The sequence below is a fragment of the Rhipicephalus microplus genome, chromosome X (genome assembly GCF_043290135.1).
Source record: "Rhipicephalus microplus isolate Deutch F79 chromosome X, USDA_Rmic, whole genome shotgun sequence".
Lineage (NCBI taxonomy): Eukaryota > Metazoa > Arthropoda > Arachnida > Ixodida > Ixodidae > Rhipicephalus > Rhipicephalus microplus.
The window spans coordinates 271,033,790-271,051,872 of record NC_134710.1 but is presented as its reverse complement, the minus strand read 5'-3'; the positions used below and the strand labels follow the sequence as shown (position 1 = coordinate 271,051,872).

Below are 18,083 nucleotides of genomic sequence, written 5' to 3'. Positions count from 1 at the left end.
CATGCCATGTTAGTGAGACTTATATGCAAGGTACTAGTACTCAAATTTAATACAGATGAAAATGGTCTGTGCTCACTTCAGTGAGGATATCTGCAGGAACACCAATGGCCATAAGTATGTTGGATAGTTGTTCAAGCAGGCCAGACTGGTTCATTGCCTTTTGACATGATGAAGTGACATTGAGTGGAGCAGTGGGCGAAACCAAGGAGCGCACCACCTGGAGCATGTGGAAAATGTTGGACACCTTCTGGGCTGACCATCCACTCCCACCACCAGGCTGCTGGGCATCTGAGCCCTCCTGTTGCTGCTGCTGGCTGTGGTGGTAATTGAAGAAGGGGCTCAGCCGTTGTATATAGCTGCCTTCCTTGAAGAAATTCTGGTTTGAATTATTGTTCTTCAGTAGGTGTAGCAGAACCACTAGACAGTCTTCGACGACCACACCTGTGTAAATAGCACAACACACAGCTGAGTGCCCTCTATAAGCAATAATTCCTTGCGCAGATATCAGAGCCGACAAGTGGAACAGGAATGTGCCGTATTGTAATCTCATGTTGCATTGAAACCCATTTCAAGAAGAAACAACAAGAAAAATGGTGTATAAAGGTGAAAGAAACAATAACTTGTTTCTAGCAACAGTATTGTATAAAAGTTACCTTTCTAAAATAGATTGCAATCGCACAACTCGGTGGTGACCACAAAAAATTTCAGTGTTATGCCATGTTCACTTGGAGGCTACTCTTGAACTTATCACACTTCACAAGAAATCAGGTATGAACATTGAGTGCAGGCAAGATGAGTGCAGCTTAACCCCTTCGATCTACGCAACAAGAAAACAGAATGCGTTATTTTTAAAGTACGACAAGTATATTCTTGATTGGGTATTGTTCAAGAGAACTCAGAACCTGCAAACTAAGAAACATTTCAAGTAAGATAAGAAAACTGAAACTTAGGCGTCCCATCATCCACCTTGGTCAATTTCATCACACAAGGCACACATATCCTCAGCGCCCACTTCTACCTCCTCATAGACCCTGCAAGATCACAAGTATAAGGCCGAGTAGTATAAGCCGTACACAATGCAAGCAGCATGTGCATAATTTCGATGCTGTCATTGAGTTTATTGAGCATCCTTTGTACTACCACCATCTGTCAGGGTGGCCCAGTGTTAGAAAATCTTTTATAAACCAGATGCCTCATGACCTGAAAAGATTGGAAATTTTATACACAGCACTGTAGTGTATTTGTAAGGCTAGAAAATAGGATGCTTCTATTAGGTCGGCAGTGGATATTACACATTGGCATCTCTTATATCAGCTAAACCAGAAAAGCACATAGCAGTGACAACTACATGTCGTCAAATATGTTCAATGCATGTATGGAGGAAAATGGGATGTGCATTTTTTTCTGCATTTCCTGTAGTGAACGAAACTAGGATTTGGAGTAGTATTTATGTTCCGATGGCTTCAGGAAAGATTAGAAGAGTACTAACTAAACATAGCTGTAATGAGAGAGAAAGTAAACGGTCTCTCTGACCATTCCAGCTTATTAGTAGAAATGATATTAAGCAATAAAGTGTGGTCAAATGAGAACCAGAAAGATAGCCACACAAAAAATGAGGGGCCCGCACACAAAAGGCAGTACAGCCACAGTGAAAGCTTCAGCAGCAGCCTCCCAAAAGCTCACTGCATACTGCAGGTAACTAGTTCAGAAAGTAGTGGTTCAATATGCTCACATTTACCAGTCTGATTTACTTTACAATGAAAAAAATATCATAGCTAGCACTAGAGGAGCAATGCTTTAGTACAGAGACAGCAAAGCTGATGGGCCCCTAGATAGTGGTTGTTGCTGTTCTGAAAGTTTTTTCTTTTTCTCTCTTTTTCTCTCTGAAAGCTTTTCTTTTTCTCAAATTGCTTCTCTTTCTTTTATAGAAAGAGAAGCAATTTGTTGCTTCTCTTTCTATAACTATTTCTTCCTCTTTCTATGCTAAGCTTTGATCCTCTCACATTCTCCCCACTCTCACTTCTCTTTCCTTCCCCCTTGCTATACTATACTATGCCATACTCCGCTATAGCAACATGCCTGGATAGCCTTTGGATTGTCAGTACAAGAGTTAAATCTCATCTCGCAATGTATTTTCCCCCCCTAGAATTTCTCTCCTTCTTTCTCTCTATCTTTCTCTCTCTCTCTCTGTACCCATCTCACCCATCATAATTATTTCAACTTGCGCCAAAGCAATCGGCCCGCATGTTTTGAGAGCAAAACAGAAGATGACGACAAAGAAGAGAACAAAGAGAGCTTGTGCCAGTCGTGCTGAGCACATGCAGTGTAGCTGTGACATGAGCAGTTGCAATGCAACCTCAGGTGCTCCGAGCAGTTTTTGTACACACCAGAGCTCTTACGGCCAGTTTAGACAGATTCGCTGTTGAAAGTATGTCGTGCAGGACTTGCAGTCTGACACTATGAAAGTTTGAAAGTTCACAAATACAAAGTCCGAACAAAGCCATGGCAAGATCACGGCAAAACAAGCTTCTGGTAGTCTGTTCACTGCAATCAACACTATGAAAGCACCCATGTTAGTCCAACCATAAGTGATGATATGGCTGGGGTGGATACATCAGAGCTACATTTGTGCTTCACATCAATTTCTAGAGGCATAAATGATAAACATTCTTGAACAAACACAAAATGCCAGGCCTGCACAGAACATGCACCAGTCACAGCATAAGCAGGAGGATTGCCCTTCAAGCCCACTTTGAATTTTCTCAGGGAGACTAAACCAAATACAGCTGCGAAGCGCCCCCTATGCATTATTACATGATGGTTTTGTGATAAACCGATATGCCTACAATGTGTCTGTAAGGTGATGTACACACCTATATAGTTAGACACATTCTTGCTGCTGTATCTGATGATGATGAAATGTGGCGGAGTCCTTCCTCATGGGCTGGTAGTTTTAAACCACCCATTCATTACGGAATTCCCATGGTGTAATATCTCATATGATTTTACAATTCTGCCATGCAATGCTGAATTTTGTAACATGACTTCTCACCACACATGATGCCTCTATAAAGTCTTTTCCGAGGACCCTTCAAGCATTGGTGTGCCCCTGTGGTAGAATACCTGACTTACATGCAGGGCCTGGCTTCCATCCAGGCATAATTCCTCACCCCCCTTTTTTTTCTCATTGCACACGACAGCTGTGACTAACACCAGTGGAGGTGGTAGTAGACAACAATGCCACCAAGAGTGGCTACTGAAATAATCCTATAACAGCTGTACTGTAAAACTTTCTTAGTTTTGTTTTACCATCAGCTCTCGTGAAGTTGCCATAAAAAAAGAAACTAAGGTGCCTCAGCGTTAGTCAAAGCAAAAAATAAAGTAATGATGTTTTAGACTCATATGTACATGACATGATCATTATAAGTAAACTGAATGTCTGTTAAAGCATTAGTGCACATGATACAACACGAAAGTCGTGGTCTTTGTTTTCACTGCTGTTATAAAAATTATGAACCTAAAACTACGAAAAAAGAAAAGTAACTGCTTTTCAAAAATTTCCCACATTATCTAGAGACCATGCTAGTGCACAATGCAAAAAAGCTCACCTCCATCACTGCAGCCTTCATCAATGATGATGTCTAGAAGGCGATCAAAGGCATTTTCAAATGCAACGATCTTCTGAATGTTGGCATTAGCTTTCGTCAGGTGAGCGAGCAAAAGAAGCGCCTGAAAAGAAGCGAGTTACATTAACGAGTGGTAGTCAGTATGAACTGCTTGCAAAGCCATTTGCACTTATAGTAAACACTAATTCAGTATTCAATCAGACATGACACAAAATGTCTCCATATTCGAAAGGAACTAGACAGATGATGGCTTTTTAATCATGTGTTCTCTCACGCAGTACGTGTACATCATTACTTGGTTTCAAAACTTATAAGAATACATACAGGTAAGGAAGCAAAAGAGCTTAAGACTAGAAATGCACTCTATACTTCCCAGCAATTTTGATGGCTATAAAAACAAACTCCATAGAATCTCTGGCTGCAACCCCTGAAGGTATCAAGAACCTACAAGTGCTGGCGGAGAGACACTCTTTGAGCTCTTTTTACAAACTAATCAATGGTTGTAGATCATGCCAAAAAACTTGCTTTTTAGAGTGCATAACAAGAATATGCAAGCTCGTCTGTAAAAAGTTGTAATATAGGTTAACAGACACAATTTCTTTTTTTTTTCATTTGCACCTGCCCAAGATCTTGAAAATCAGTTTAATTCATGAGATGTGAATCTAAGTTCTGAAAAAGAGAACTGCAAACATCCAATCGTGTCTAAAGTTCTGATTGCATTCCATGCAACCATAATTATGCAATTTAAACATCTATGCAAGCTCAGCTGCACAAGTTTGCCAGTATGAAAACAATTTACTTTGTTGTATTAATACAATAAAGCAAACCATTTTCAATCTAATGTGAGCAGCCCATTTAGATATACATTACATAAGGTAACACGAAACGCAAAGTTCAAGTGTTCAGTCGAAGTGACAAGTAGCGAGGGGGTTGCAGCCAACTACTTTGAACGAGGACGAAAGGGAGACGACATAACACTGCACTAGCAAGTGAACGTTTATTGAACTTTCAATGAACGTTCAGTTGGTAGTCCAGTGGTCTGTCATATCCTATTCTGTCCTCGTCCAAAGTAGCTGGCTGCAACCCCCTTGCTATGTGCAACCAATGAGCTCAGGCAAGCACGATTCCTAGTGGCAGGTAGATTAGTTACTATGCGCAAGGTCAAGTCGTTCTAAAACAAACTAACACAAAAGTACAACCGAGACAATGGAGCCCTTTTTTCTTGCAATTCAGTTATCTGATGCCAATAAATTTAAATGCACAGAAAGCTTGAGTGTAAGGGAAATTAAAAATCCCCACCAAAATGAAAACTTCAGAGACCATCACAGATTTCAATGCAAACTTTTTTATTATAGCTGTCACTGCCACAGTATATAAAATAGTGACATTTGAGATGGTCACAAATGCAATTTATGCTCATGTTCTAAGATTTAAAGTCATGAGATTTAAACTGTGATGTAATCAAATCTCATAGTGACATGCTTCCTGCTGATACATATCAGGTCATTGAATGTGCATGTGCAAGTTTACTTGCTGCTTTTGTGCAGCAACATGAACTCCATAATTAAGAGGAAAGTGACACGCACACACTTGGCACTTTCTCAGTTTTATAGGAAGTGGCCCTCTCACATATTTTGTAGCACCTGCATTTCACTGATAATTACCTTCCAAAAAAATAAGTCAGAGTACCAGAGACACATTAAAATTTATGGGCCATCATAAACTGGTTTAGACATGGCTGTGTACTCCCAGCCAAGAACATATAGGAGACCATCTCAAAGCTGCAGTGGAAACCTACGACTATATTCAGGGTGCACCAGCTAACTCTAGCCAGAGTTTAAAAATAATCTTACACACTATTATGATGACACAACCAAATGCATGCAGCATGTTGCTTACTAATGTATAGAATGCATCCTTTTTTTTCTGCCACATGTAATTGCTTGAATGACCAAAATTAATTAACCCACTTTCGCAGCAACAAAGATGGGCAAAAAAATTCCTATGAGAAACTTGTAGATTGCTTTGTAAAATGTCCAATAAGACGACTGCTAACTTTCCATTTCTTAAGTATTAGTGTTTTCTTGCTTAATACAGATGCCTGCAAAATATAAAAATATACTACGTGACAAGCCTGTTCACATGCAGTGATTGCAGTGCTCCCTAGTGTTAATGTGCAAGAGATAATCCTTCGCAGTGGTTTGTGATAACAGTAGGTAGAGCAAAAGTTATTGTTTGTGTTTCTGGAAGCAAAAGGTGTGTCCTCACACAGCAACAAGTGTCATCTGGCGACCCTGCCACACTTTAAGCAGCCGTTCACCAGGCCGGATGCTACTTCAACAATAACATTAGGAATCACACCAATTACGGTGCGCATAGGTGCACAAGTGGTCCTGTCACATGATATTTTATGGTATTTAGCAGGCATCAGTACTAAGTAGAAAAATGGTACTACTTAATAGACAGAAAGAAATTGTGTCATCTGACGTATTGGAAATCGATCTACGACTTTCTGATCAGATATTTTTACCCAGCTTTGTTTCTCTAAAAGCTGGTAGTGAAGCAATTAACCACAACACTAAAAATAGTATTACTTACTCCGTAAAGTCATTGACAATATGCATTTAGTTGCGTCATTATGAGATGCATCAGGATATCTTCAAATCTCTGGCTAAAGTTAGCAGGGGCACGACAAATATGTTCTCACACGTCCATTCATTTGGGACACCCAGTTCATGAAGCAGCGGAAAAAAAAAATAACATTTGAAAATACAATTCAGTCAAACGCCTTTGTAATGAAATGACCTATGTAATGACGGATGTTATAAGTCTATAAGGGCTTGTTTGAATAGCACTGAATGTACATAGAAGTCAATGGATAGCTACTGGTAGAGACAAATGAGCATCTAAGAAAACACTGCATCCAGAAACTTACTTTCAATGTCCCCTGTACACACCTCCTAAAGCGTGGTCAGTAGCTCTCATATAAACACAGGTATAATGTTGCAGTTGAACTTCGTACTTTATTTCATAGCCCATAGAACCTATCGGTATATGTTGCAGCCTGGTCACCTTTAGTAAAAGAACTTGAGTGTATGTTCAATGAATTAATGTGCCATGCTATAAGCAAATGTGGTGCAATACTCACATCATTGCGAATGACTTCTCGACTGTCTGAGAGGAGGTCCATAAGCCTGGACACACCCATTGGACTGGTGAGAACACACTCTTGAACTTCTTTAGCACGATGAACTAGCAAGCCAGTCAGTAGCCGAACAGCTGGCCATCTTACTCTGAAGTCAAATTCCTGCATTGCATGAATAATTACATTCTGTTGAGAAGTACTCTATCACAGTTGTTTTGATTGCAAGAGGCACAGATGACCAACTTATCTGGTTTAGCAGTCCTTAAGATGCCCTATACAAAACTGGTGAAACTTGAAACACATTGTTTTGAGCAGCCCAACAAAGTCAAAGGGCAAAGAGATCTATGACCAATCTGGCATGAGTCAGGCCTTCATAACTAATTAAAGTTAATTGAACATCTTTGCTATCATTGCTTTTAACAATACAGCACAAATAAAAAAAAGAAAACATATTCTATCATTCAATTAGTTTGTATAATACCTGCCAGTACGGCGTCTCTCATAATCATAATGTCATGACGTAGACACAGCAGAAGTCTGATATAGGAGAGCTCACTTTAATTACATGCAAGACGCTTGAAAAGAGGACCGGGCAAGAACTTCGTCTTCCTTTCTTGCTGCACGAGCTCTTTTCTGCAGGTTGAATGCGGCATTTGCCTCCCTCCAGGAAGAGCATCGCCCCGATGCTCTGCTACAAAAATATGCGGTGTATATAGTTGACGTATTATCTAACTGACTCACTGCAATATGGCTTCATCCGCATAACGTGTATGATTTCTGATTGCTGTGGCGAGTTCGCGAGAAATTGTGGGGGATGACCTCATAGTTCAAGTCACTTAGGCACCGCACAACATTGTAAGGACCAAAGTACTTCTTCAGTAACTCTTCTGAAAGGCTGCATCGGTGAATAGGGCTCCAGACCTACACTTTCTCGCCTGGTTAATAAGTGACGTATCAGTGTCGCAGGTTACAACGTTGTGCGTCGTAGCTCTGCTGCCGGGTGATTCGCACGCGTGCAAGCTGCCGCGCCTCTTCAGCTCGTTGGGTAAAGGCTTGAGCATTGGTGTCTGTATCATCGAAGTCGTGGAGCAACATGGCGTCAAGCATTGTCATCACTTCACGGCGATAAAAAAAGACTAAATGGTGTGCTTCGGGTAGTTTCCTGCTGCGCTGTATTATAGGCCAACGTCACGTGTGGTAGAACGTCATCCTAATTTTTATGATCCACATCGATGTACATACGGCAGGCTCCTTGCAAATATCTTGGGAACGCTTGTAGACTGGCCGTTTAGAAAATTAATAAGAGGAAGCAACTCATCGTCTTCTCTCTGCTTATACAAAATGGTGACCGTGTCAACCACTCCTAAAAACGCCATGTCATCCTCTTCTGGGACATCGTCTTGCTTTATAGGTGACCTGGATAAGCGATCAGCATCGGAGTGCTGCCGTCCCGACTTATAGACGACCGACATACGGAACTCTTGAAGGCGCAAGCTCCAGCGCACTAGCCGACCAGATGGGTCCTTCAAGTAGGTCAGCCAGCAAAGGGAGTGGTGGTCGCTGACTATGTGGAAGGGACGGCCGTAGCAATATGAGCGAAACTTTATAACTGCCCATACTACAGCAAGACATTTCTTTTCCATTGTGGAATAATGGGACTCGGCACAGGAAAATGTCCTACTTGCATTAAGCGGTCACTCGCTCCGCTGAATCTTGCCACTGGACGAATACAGTGCCTAAACCTACGTTGCTGGCATCGGTGTGGATCATGGTAAGAGCGTCCTTGTCAAAGTGAGCAAGCACAGGTGGTGTCTGCAGGCGCTGTCATAGATAGATAAATGCTGCTTGTTCCTCTTTGCCCCATAAATATAGAACATCTTCTCTTATGATGCGTGTTAAGGGCGACGCTATGTGCGAGAAGTTGGCGATAAATCTGCAGTAGTAGGCGCAGAGGCCAAGAAAACGTTTCACGGCCTTCTTATCCGTTACCACCGGAAACTTTCTGACGGCATACACCTTGTCTGGGTCCGGACGAACACCTTCATGGCTCACTACATGTCCTAAGAATCGGAGTTCCTTGAAACCAAAATGACATTTCTCAGGTTTCAGCATTTGGCCAGCGGACCGTATTGCTTGAAATACTAATAGAAGCCGTCTTAGATGTTCCTCGAATGCTGCTGAGAAAACAATGACGTCGTCGAGGTATACCAGGCACGTCTGCTACTTAAGGCCTGATAGGACGGTATACATCAGTCTCTGAAGTAATGCTAGAGCTCAGCACAACCCGAAGGGCAAGACTTTAAACTCTTAAAGCCCACCAGGCGTAACGAAAGCAGTCTTTTCTCTGTCTCGCTCGTCGGCCTCGATTTGCCAACATCCGCTTTTCAGGTCCATCAACGAGAAGAAGCGTGCATGCCTCAGCCTGTCAAGAGAATCGTCAATATGCGGTAATGGGTATATGTCTTTATTTGTCACGCGGTTCAGCTTGCGGTAGTCCACACAGAAGCATAAGCTGCCGTCTCTTTTCTTAACCAGCACTACCGGTGACGCACAAGGGCTTTTTGACAGCTGAATGATTTCATCATCGAGCATGTTCTGGACTTGTTCTTGGATTGCTTCGTGTTCTTTCGGTGCCACGTGGTATGGGTTTTGTCGAATTGGTCTTGCCGTCTCTTCCGTTATAATTCGGTGCTTTCTTAGTGCCATTTCATTTACCCTCGAGGTCGATGAAAAACAATCTTCAAACTGGCCGAGAACACCTAGAAGACTCTGCCTCTGCGCTGATGATAAATTTGTGCTCACATGGACAGGTGGTGGTGCTGAAGTGGCTGGCGTCTCTGCCAGTTGCACTGCGAAGCACTAGCGGAATTCTACAATTTCTTTGAAGTATGCAACTGTGGTACCCTCTGTAATGTGTCGACGCTCGTTGCTGAAGTTCGTCAACAGGACCTCTGCTTGCCCAGACACTACACTGACTAGACTTCTGGCAATAGCGATGCCTCGCGAGAGTAAAAGCATCGGTACTTGTTCCGCGACACCTTCTCCAATATGCTGCGTGTTACACGTGACAGAGACGAGGCGGCATGATAACAGTGACATGGTCAGGTCGCCAATGACGCGCATGGGCTTGCGCTGCAGCCCTACGCCATGGTCGGCTGAGAAGGTCAGTGCACCGTCCGGTATATTTATGATGGCACCGTACTCCCGCAAGAAATCCATACCCAAGATGGCCTCTTTACAATACTCAGAAAGAATAACGAAGATTGCGACGAATGATGAATCCCCGATCTTGATTCGTGCGGTGCACTTTCCGATAGGAGTTAGCAGCTGGCTCCAGCTCCTCTGATTTGCGGTCCCATCCATAACATATTCACTTTCTTGAGTTTGTCGACCAGATTCGGACTCGTTATTGAAAAGTCCGCACCAGTGTCGACCAGTGCCGTCACGTCGTGACCGTCAACTGAAAGTGTAATGTCGGCGGTGACAATCTCATCTTTCGTCAATTCATTCGAAATTTGTGGCACTTCGTGCGGCGGTAATGGGAGATTTTCAACTTTTCGGCAATTCGCAACTTTCCCACCTAAGGTCACTGCTTTTAGTTTAGACTGGGATATCTTCCTCTCACCATGTCCGTGGTGCTGCCTCTATTAGATTGGGGAAAATGACCAGGAGAGGGTGAGCGTGACCGGAACCCAGGAGAAACGTCCCACGGGATCGTTGTGGTATCAATGTTGCGTCTTCCATTGAAATAGCGCCAAGGGGTAGTGGATGAAAAACCTTAGTACCAGGCGACGCGATGAGGACAATACCGCACAATGTGGCCTGCTTCCCCACAATGAAAGCACAAGCCTGAAGCCAGGGGTACGCCAGGTATCGGTTTTGCGAAGTGGAGGCCGCATCGACGTCGACGTTTCCCTGTAGTACTGAGGCTCTGTCAGCGGCTGTTGCTGGTGGTACTGTTGTGGTGGCGGCACGGTAGATGGCTGTCGACGGAGAATATCTGCATAGGTTGGCCGTGTCAGTGTCCAGCTCGGGAAGTGAAAGCGTTTGCCTTATCTCTTGGCGCACAACTTCTGTAACTGACGCAATCGCGCAGTCATTTGGTGTGGCGGCGAGCGTCTTCATCTCTTCTTGCACAATTTTGGGTATCGGGTCACACAAAGAAGCCTCGTCAGGTATCACAGTGGTCACGGCGGTTGCGCCGATTTGTCCACTGTTGTTTGGGCGGTCGTACTGGCGGTAGCGTAGCTGTAGTGCGCGTTCGACGGCGGTAAAGCGTGTTCGATTCGTCGACGCTTGAAGGTGGGTTCCGCACGAGACCAGCAAACAGCTGCTCTTTAACACCGCGCATGAGGTGGCTGATCTTTCTTCTCTAGGGCATATCAGGATCTGCTTGATGGAAGAGACAAGCCATGTCCTCAACAAACACAGCAACAGATTCATTTGGCTTTTGAATCCGTAATTCGAGGAGTCATTGTGCATGCTCCCGCCTTTCGGTGTTTGCGAAGGTGTCTAGGAACTTCCACCAGAACTCATCCCATGTTGACCACACGCGATTGGTGAACCATGTGCGAGCCCCGTCCTGAAGAGGAAAATACACGTACCCCAACTTCTGTGCGGCGTTCCACCCGTTAACGTTGGCTGTGCGCTCGAACTTCTCAAGCAGTCATCTGCGTCCTCATATGTGTTGCCGTGGAAGTCCACAGGAATTTTAGGGGTGAAAACAGTCACCTGTGATAATGTCACACACTTCGGGTGAGGCCCCGCCGATCCAACATCGACGTGCGGCAGACTCGCAGGATTCCACTTTACGCTTCGGCCTGCGACGCCTGAAAGGCCTCGAAGTGGCACATTTCGAATTTATTTGCGGGTTGGTCGACCCGTGCGGGGTTGCACGTGTGGTGATGTGTGGGCCTGACCGACGCACTCATAGAGCAGACACGGAGTTTGATTACGCTTAAACAAGCATTTAATTAAAACAGGGGCAAAGGCAGGAGATTACAAAAATAACAAAGGAGGAAAACTGATACGCGCGATAGAAACAACAGCTATATAACAAAATGTGCTAAAAACACTACAAAAGATACAGGCTAAAGACAAATATGCGGAACATTAACAAAATAACAACAAGATGGAAATCAAAGGAGAGGGATACAAGAAAATAATTACAGAATGATCAGGGTAGCGCTTTTGAGTTTCTATGTGCGTCGCAGCGCACACAACTACACAGATTAAAAAAAAAGGCTGGTTAAAACAATTTAACAGTTTAAAAAAAGTCACAATAAAAAGTTCCATACGGACCAGGCCAGCTCTTGGTGCACGTAGGGGAGTTGACGGGTGCCGCTGAAGGTCTCGCCGGCTTGGTAGACGACGAGGGTGCCCGGAATTGCAGCCGTCTCAATACGTTGCACGGGTCACTCCATGCTCGCCGCCTACGCGAGACTCGCGACACCGACGACCGCACTTGTTGCTGGCTGTACGTCAACTGCTCTTCCGATGCAGTTCAAACCTCCTCAGGGGCGTACACGTGCTCCCGTCTCATCTGGGAGTAATTTTCCTTGTTTAGATCGCCGGTGCCCCTTCCGGTACCGGTGCAGGGAAGACGAGCCGGCGCCACGCTGGGTCGTTATAGTCGCCGGATGTCGTCCCCCAACACAAAAGCGCCCTTCCTTGGTAGGTGTGGCCCGCGGATGCTCCGAAAATTGGAGTCGTTTGTGACAGTTGTGCTTGGGCTGGTCATGGCAGGGCTACTGCTTCCAGGCGCGGTCATGTTTTCCAGCCAAGGACTGATATTTGGGCTCAGGCCTAACAGGCGGCGGTTGTTGGAAAGTGTCCAGGACATGTACCCAGCTCCTCCACCAGTGTCACGACGCAGACACAGCAGACGTCGGATATAGGAGAGCTCACTTTAATTACATGCAAGGCACTGGAAAAGACCGGGCAAGAACTTCGTCTTCGTTTCTTGCTGCGTGAGCTCTTCTCTATAGGTTGACTGCGGCTATATGGTGGTTTTGGGACGTTAAACCCCAAGAATTATTATTAGTACCCTCATGCTCGCTTTCAGGATGTCCTTAGGTAGCTTAAAACGTTGTCTTGCAAAAAGCAGCTCTGCCCAGATAGAGCTCCACACACTACTTGAGTTTTATCGTAAACCAGTTAGGTTTCTTTTGCATGCGCAGAAGTACACATTCTCTCACCAACAGGCGCAAAACCTAAAGCTGCTTAATGTGCAACTTTCTGTACTGGCACTTTAACCAGTTAGCCGTTTGCCCTGTTACATCTTTGTGCCTGTGAATTATTTTATTATGACAAAGTGTACATGCACATCTACCCTATTAGTCTTTATTAGTTTTTTGAAGTAGGCATAACAAATCAATTATGCATACACATGCATGAGCTCTCACTTTTCTGCTGCACCATGCATTATCATCTTACACAGCACGTCAAAGAACCCCCAGGTGGTTGAAATTTCTGGAGCCTTCCACTACGGCGTCTCTCATAATCATATGGTGGTTTCGGGACGTTAAATCCCACATATCAATCTATCAATTATCATCTCACACACTCCCCCATATACTCTCTATCTTGTTTTTAGCAGGGCAAAGTGTCAATGTATTGAAGTAACATCAGTACAATAGAATTTTGTAACAGGCTTACCTCCATCAAGTCCAACAGAAGCGTAACATTCTCGGGTTTCTTAATGTATATTTCTGTGAACTGCTCTCCCAGTTCGCGACTTGCATTTTCATCCTGAGAGTCCTCTGCATTAAGAAAAAAAGAGATAGAGAAAGCAGCAGGTGAAGCTATCCGAATGCTTTTTCGAAAAGAACATTATTCACCTCATAATGAAACAGAACATAAAAAAGAGAGTCGCATTTTAAAGACTTTCTTTGATTTGCAACTAATAAGAAATCAGTACTTCAGAAAATGTCACGAAGCTTGCAGTATAACGCTGGCACATGCCCTGTTAAAGCTGCTGTTGTTAATCTATCAAAGTTTGCTTTCTGGTTGCATGCATACATTGCCAAGCTAAAATAATTGTCACGACTAGTAATAGTACCACTAAGTCGCATCGCCATTAAAATGAGTGCACTTTTTTTTTCACAGCCACGTGAATTAGTGTTGCAGAACACAATCTCAACAAGAAATGGGGTGCCTCGGCTAAGATGGTACCTTCGTTCTCTTCAGCGCCCGATATGACATACGAAAGGGCATCCAGGGCGTAGCCGATGATTTCGCCATCTCCTCTGTCAGTTTCCAGAATATGAACCAGGGCGTCCATGCCCTGAGCACCGACTTCCACTCTGAATTTCTAAAACCAGCACGCATCACAACAGCGTTAATCACATCCCAGTTTCGGTTTCGCACTAAAGAGCAGTAAAATAGGAACATCAGAATGGTTACCTTTGCCAAAGCCTTAAGAGCGCGGCAGGCATCTCGCCGGTCTTCCAAAAGCGTCGACGTCTGAACCCTGTTCACCAGGCGCTCAACCTATACGAAATATTTGTCATTACAACCTAAGTTTCGGTTTGTGACGTAGCATTTCGTCGAACGACAAATATGTTTTTCCATCACTGGACAACGAAGCAGTCTAGCAAATGGTAATTCCTTATACTCAACGCCGCAGTTAAAACGGTTCTCCTCTCGAAACAGATTCTATGGGATGCGCAGATCAAATAAGTTCGGAGATGAACGAATGTCTCGTACCGTTTAGACTCGAACTCGGTGGCAGTCACTGTCTACTCTGAGTTGCACGTATGCTAACATACTGCATTTAGTAGCAAAGCGAAAAGAAAACAAGAACAATGCGCACGTAACACGACCACTGTTTTCAGATGAACAGAAATTTGTAAACACTGACACGAGCAATAAATACATACACGAGCACGCAAACCAGCGAAGCCGGGAGCGTGAACACGACAGCTCCATAGAACCACGCCAATTAAAAGAGGCTGACACGCTCACGACCGAATGCTTCTGTAAAATAGTTACGGTACCGTTTCTGCTCCGGTAGGAGCATGAGCGCCGGGCTGTCCACCGAGAACAGTTTTCAATCCCGACTTGAACAGCTCCATCTTGCTCCTATGGCGTGGCGCAGACGACTTCCGGCACACACTGCGCTCTCTCACGGATTGCTTTTGAATTTTGGTTTTTGTTTTAAGATATTTACACATTAAAAAGTACACATGTCCAACAAAAACTAGTGAAATTTGTGATAAGATAGCCTCTACAAACGCCGTTTTCAGTCGCATAACTTTGATTGTTGATCTTGATTTTCTTTGCTTTTTTAGTAAACTCCGCCCTTGGTCGCCTTGGTTACACCGCTTTGTCGCCACTTTCCGCCTCTCTCTCAAATCGCGCGAGATACGCACGCACTCCAAAAACTTGTCGGCGAGACTGTTGCGGAGTCCGTCTGTACCGGCCAGTCACATCAGTCGCAACTCGGAGGCGATTGCTCGTAATCAGAATGAAGTTGGAATTGCTCCTACGGACTTTGCAGCTCGGCCTATGCATTGGTGTCGCGTGTTGCGGTGCGGACACAAGTGGTGGGATCCTCCCTCTGAACGTCGATGGCGAGAGCGCGTACCCCATCGTTATGTGGCACGGCCTGGGCGATTCCTGCTGCAATCCACTGAGCTTGGGCGGATTCAAGAATTTCCTCGAACAGTCGATCCCCGGCGTGTACGTGAACTCGTTGCGGATCGGCACCAACATGATCGATGAAATCGGCAACAGCTACTTCAAGAACATCAACGAACAGGTCCAGGAGGCTTGCAAGATTATCGCGAACGACTCGAAACTTTCCCGGGGCTACAATGCGCTCGGCTTTTCCCAGGGCGGCCAGTTCCTGAGGGCAGTGGCGCAGAGGTGTCCCGAGCCACCCATGCGAAACCTCGTCTCTCTCGGAGGGCAGCACCAGGGTGTCTACGGGCTTCCGAAGTGTCCCGGGGAGAGCTCGGAGCTCTGCGAGTACGCCAGAAAACTTCTGAACCTGGGCGCCTACTGGAACGTCGTTCAAGACCACCTGGTCCCTGCTCAGTACTGGCAGGACCCTTTCGATCGAAAAACTTACATTGCCAAGAGTCTCTTTCTCGCCGACGTCAACAACGAGCGCGTCAAGAACGAGTCGTACAAGGACAACCTGCTCAAGTTGAAAAATCTCGTGCTCGTCATGTTTGAGAATGACACGGTGGTTGATCCAAAGGCAACCAGCTGGTTCGGCTACTACGCCGAGCACGACGACAAGACAATAGTGCCTCTGCAGAACCAGAAGATCTACACGGAGGACTGGATTGGCCTTAAGGAGCTTGATCAAAGCGGCAGGCTTCACTTATTGTCCACGCTCGGCGATCACCTTCAGTTCAAGGAAGAGTGGTTTACAGAGAACATAATTAAGCAATACTTGCTGTGAGCTTGGACATTTTCTGTCCTCATCTCACGACACGTCGAGTGACATCTTTTGTGTATAACTGACATTTATTTCATGAGTTGAGTAAATGTTTGTTACGAATCAGGGCAAATCTTAGTTAACCGCAAATGGAAAAAAGTTATGATTTCTATTTTTTTTTTGGCGTATGTAATTGTCGCGTGTTTGATCAGCGCATGATGCTGAACGTAGACACCTTGCTTTGTGGTACAAAAGATTCCATGGTAACACGGAAATTACATTATTTTTAAAGAAAATAATTGATTTATATTTCCTTCAACGTTACAGCACACATTTTTGTCCGCTATGACACAAACTTTTCAGCAATCATTTTTTTGCACTCGTTACACATCAGCGCACAAGCGAAAACAGCTGCCGAAATTCCAATATTACAGGGGCGTAGCCAGGGCGGTTGGGGCCATATCCGGGTGGATAACTTCAAAGCCCCACCAATCAAGTTTTTAATTATTCGCCTTAACCAAGTCAGAAGTGCTACGGTGGAATTGAGTCTGTGCAGTGTGTGCAATGAAGCCATGTTTGTGTAGAAAAAAAATGAAAGGATTGGCACGAATTTTGATCAATTGAACTATGAAGTGCTTCGGAAGGTTCACCCCCCACTCCCGTCCACCGCTTTTTTTTTCTTTATTAGGTTATACATCCCGGATGTCTCAAAATTGGCGCTAGCCCTAGAATTTCTGCTAAACCGATATATAACTTCACTCGCAATCCGTTCTGGTGGCGTGACTAGGGTGTAGCACGAGTTCGTGATCCCCTCCCCAATTTTTCCCCATGACATACGTGGCACAGAATGACATTTGATCACATCTGCTTGCCTGGCTTTCTCTTCAGATCAGAAAGATGCCCCCCTCCTCCTAAAAAGAAATGTCTACGTTCTGACCCACTTGGCATAAATTCAACAACTGAAATGTGTACAAAATTAATAATATTTTTTTTTCTAGATAAATAGATGTAATTTGCGGCTTAAAAAGTAAGCATTTGTGGCGCGAGGAAAGTCGGTCTAAACTGGTTATCGGTGGGAACCAGCCAAATTGTCCTCGACGAATTTATGCAATAAATAAAAAAGGCCCTCTTTATCCCTTTTTTTATGGGCGTTCTGGAGGTTCTAGTTTTGGGTTACAATTCTAGCTTAGTGCAGTGCATTCGCGCAATATATCAGAACGTCGTTTAACCACCGAATAACACGTTCACCAGCCTATATATTTTCAGGTTCCCTGCACCAAGAACGAATGACTCTCCAAGCGATCTACAAATTCACTCCTGTGTACGCGCAGCTCTGATTCTAAGCTACGCCCTGTAAATTTTTCTATTTCATCTCACAAATTCCCTGCCCTATTGATTGGTCTTGATTTCGCCATGGTACCCAGCCTGTAATTAGGTGCACTACAGGATTACCAGGCTTATACTCTGACTGCTAGATGAGAATGATGATTTTTCGAGTAATTATATTCGGATACGAACAAACAGCCACCATTCGCGCGGATAGCACCGTTGATTGTAGCGTGGACGACCGTGGAACCTTGGGAAAGTGGACCGCGCTGATCGGGCCCAATTACTCAGGCAGCAGGCGCGTGATAAAAAGAGATGACCACTGGCGAGCTTCCCGACAAAAAGGTTCTCTCGTGGGCTGCAACTGATACTTTTTATCTCTCTGTGCTTTTCAAGCATTCGCATGGACAAAAGAGAGAGAGGGGAGGCAATAACAAAGACTGGCGTGACATGAGCCCCTGTTCTTTCTATCCGTTGTGTTGTTGACCATGAGTGGAAGTTTTGTTTTGTGCTACACGAACCCTTGCTGAGGGGCAACCCGGTATTAACTCTCACTTGTTTTGAAGTATCACAGGAGTGGGTGCCCGCTTCATCATAT

At 44.6% G+C, this 18,083-nt stretch overlaps 2 protein-coding genes across 3 annotated transcripts in view; one reads left to right on the top strand and one right to left on the bottom strand.

Annotated features, from left to right (window-relative positions):
* Positions 1 to 14,894, bottom strand: part of p115 (General vesicular transport factor p115) — a 61,289-nt gene extending 46,395 nt beyond the window's left edge. For both annotated transcript variants that reach the window (XM_037414027.2, XM_037414028.2), the window contains exons 1-7: positions 14,769 to 14,894; positions 14,176 to 14,262; positions 13,945 to 14,083; positions 13,429 to 13,532; positions 6,775 to 6,933; positions 3,609 to 3,729; positions 77 to 441 (exon numbers count right to left, since the gene is read on the bottom strand). In XM_037414027.2, the coding sequence (XP_037269924.1) occupies positions 77 to 441; positions 3,609 to 3,729; positions 6,775 to 6,933; positions 13,429 to 13,532; positions 13,945 to 14,083; positions 14,176 to 14,262; positions 14,769 to 14,846 (1,053 nt within the window). In that variant the 5' untranslated portion in view covers positions 14,847 to 14,894. The remainder of the gene's footprint in view (positions 1 to 76; positions 442 to 3,608; positions 3,730 to 6,774; positions 6,934 to 13,428; positions 13,533 to 13,944; positions 14,084 to 14,175; positions 14,263 to 14,768) is intronic.
* Positions 14,895 to 15,143: 249 nt separating this feature from the next.
* On the top strand, positions 15,144 to 16,334 carry LOC119161509 (palmitoyl-protein thioesterase 1). The gene has a single exon (XM_037414029.2). It carries the CDS (start codon positions 15,239 to 15,241, stop codon positions 16,181 to 16,183), a length of 945 nt encoding a protein of 314 aa, XP_037269926.2. The 5' UTR covers positions 15,144 to 15,238; the 3' UTR covers positions 16,184 to 16,334.
* The last annotated feature ends 1,749 nt before the right edge of the window (positions 16,335 to 18,083 follow it).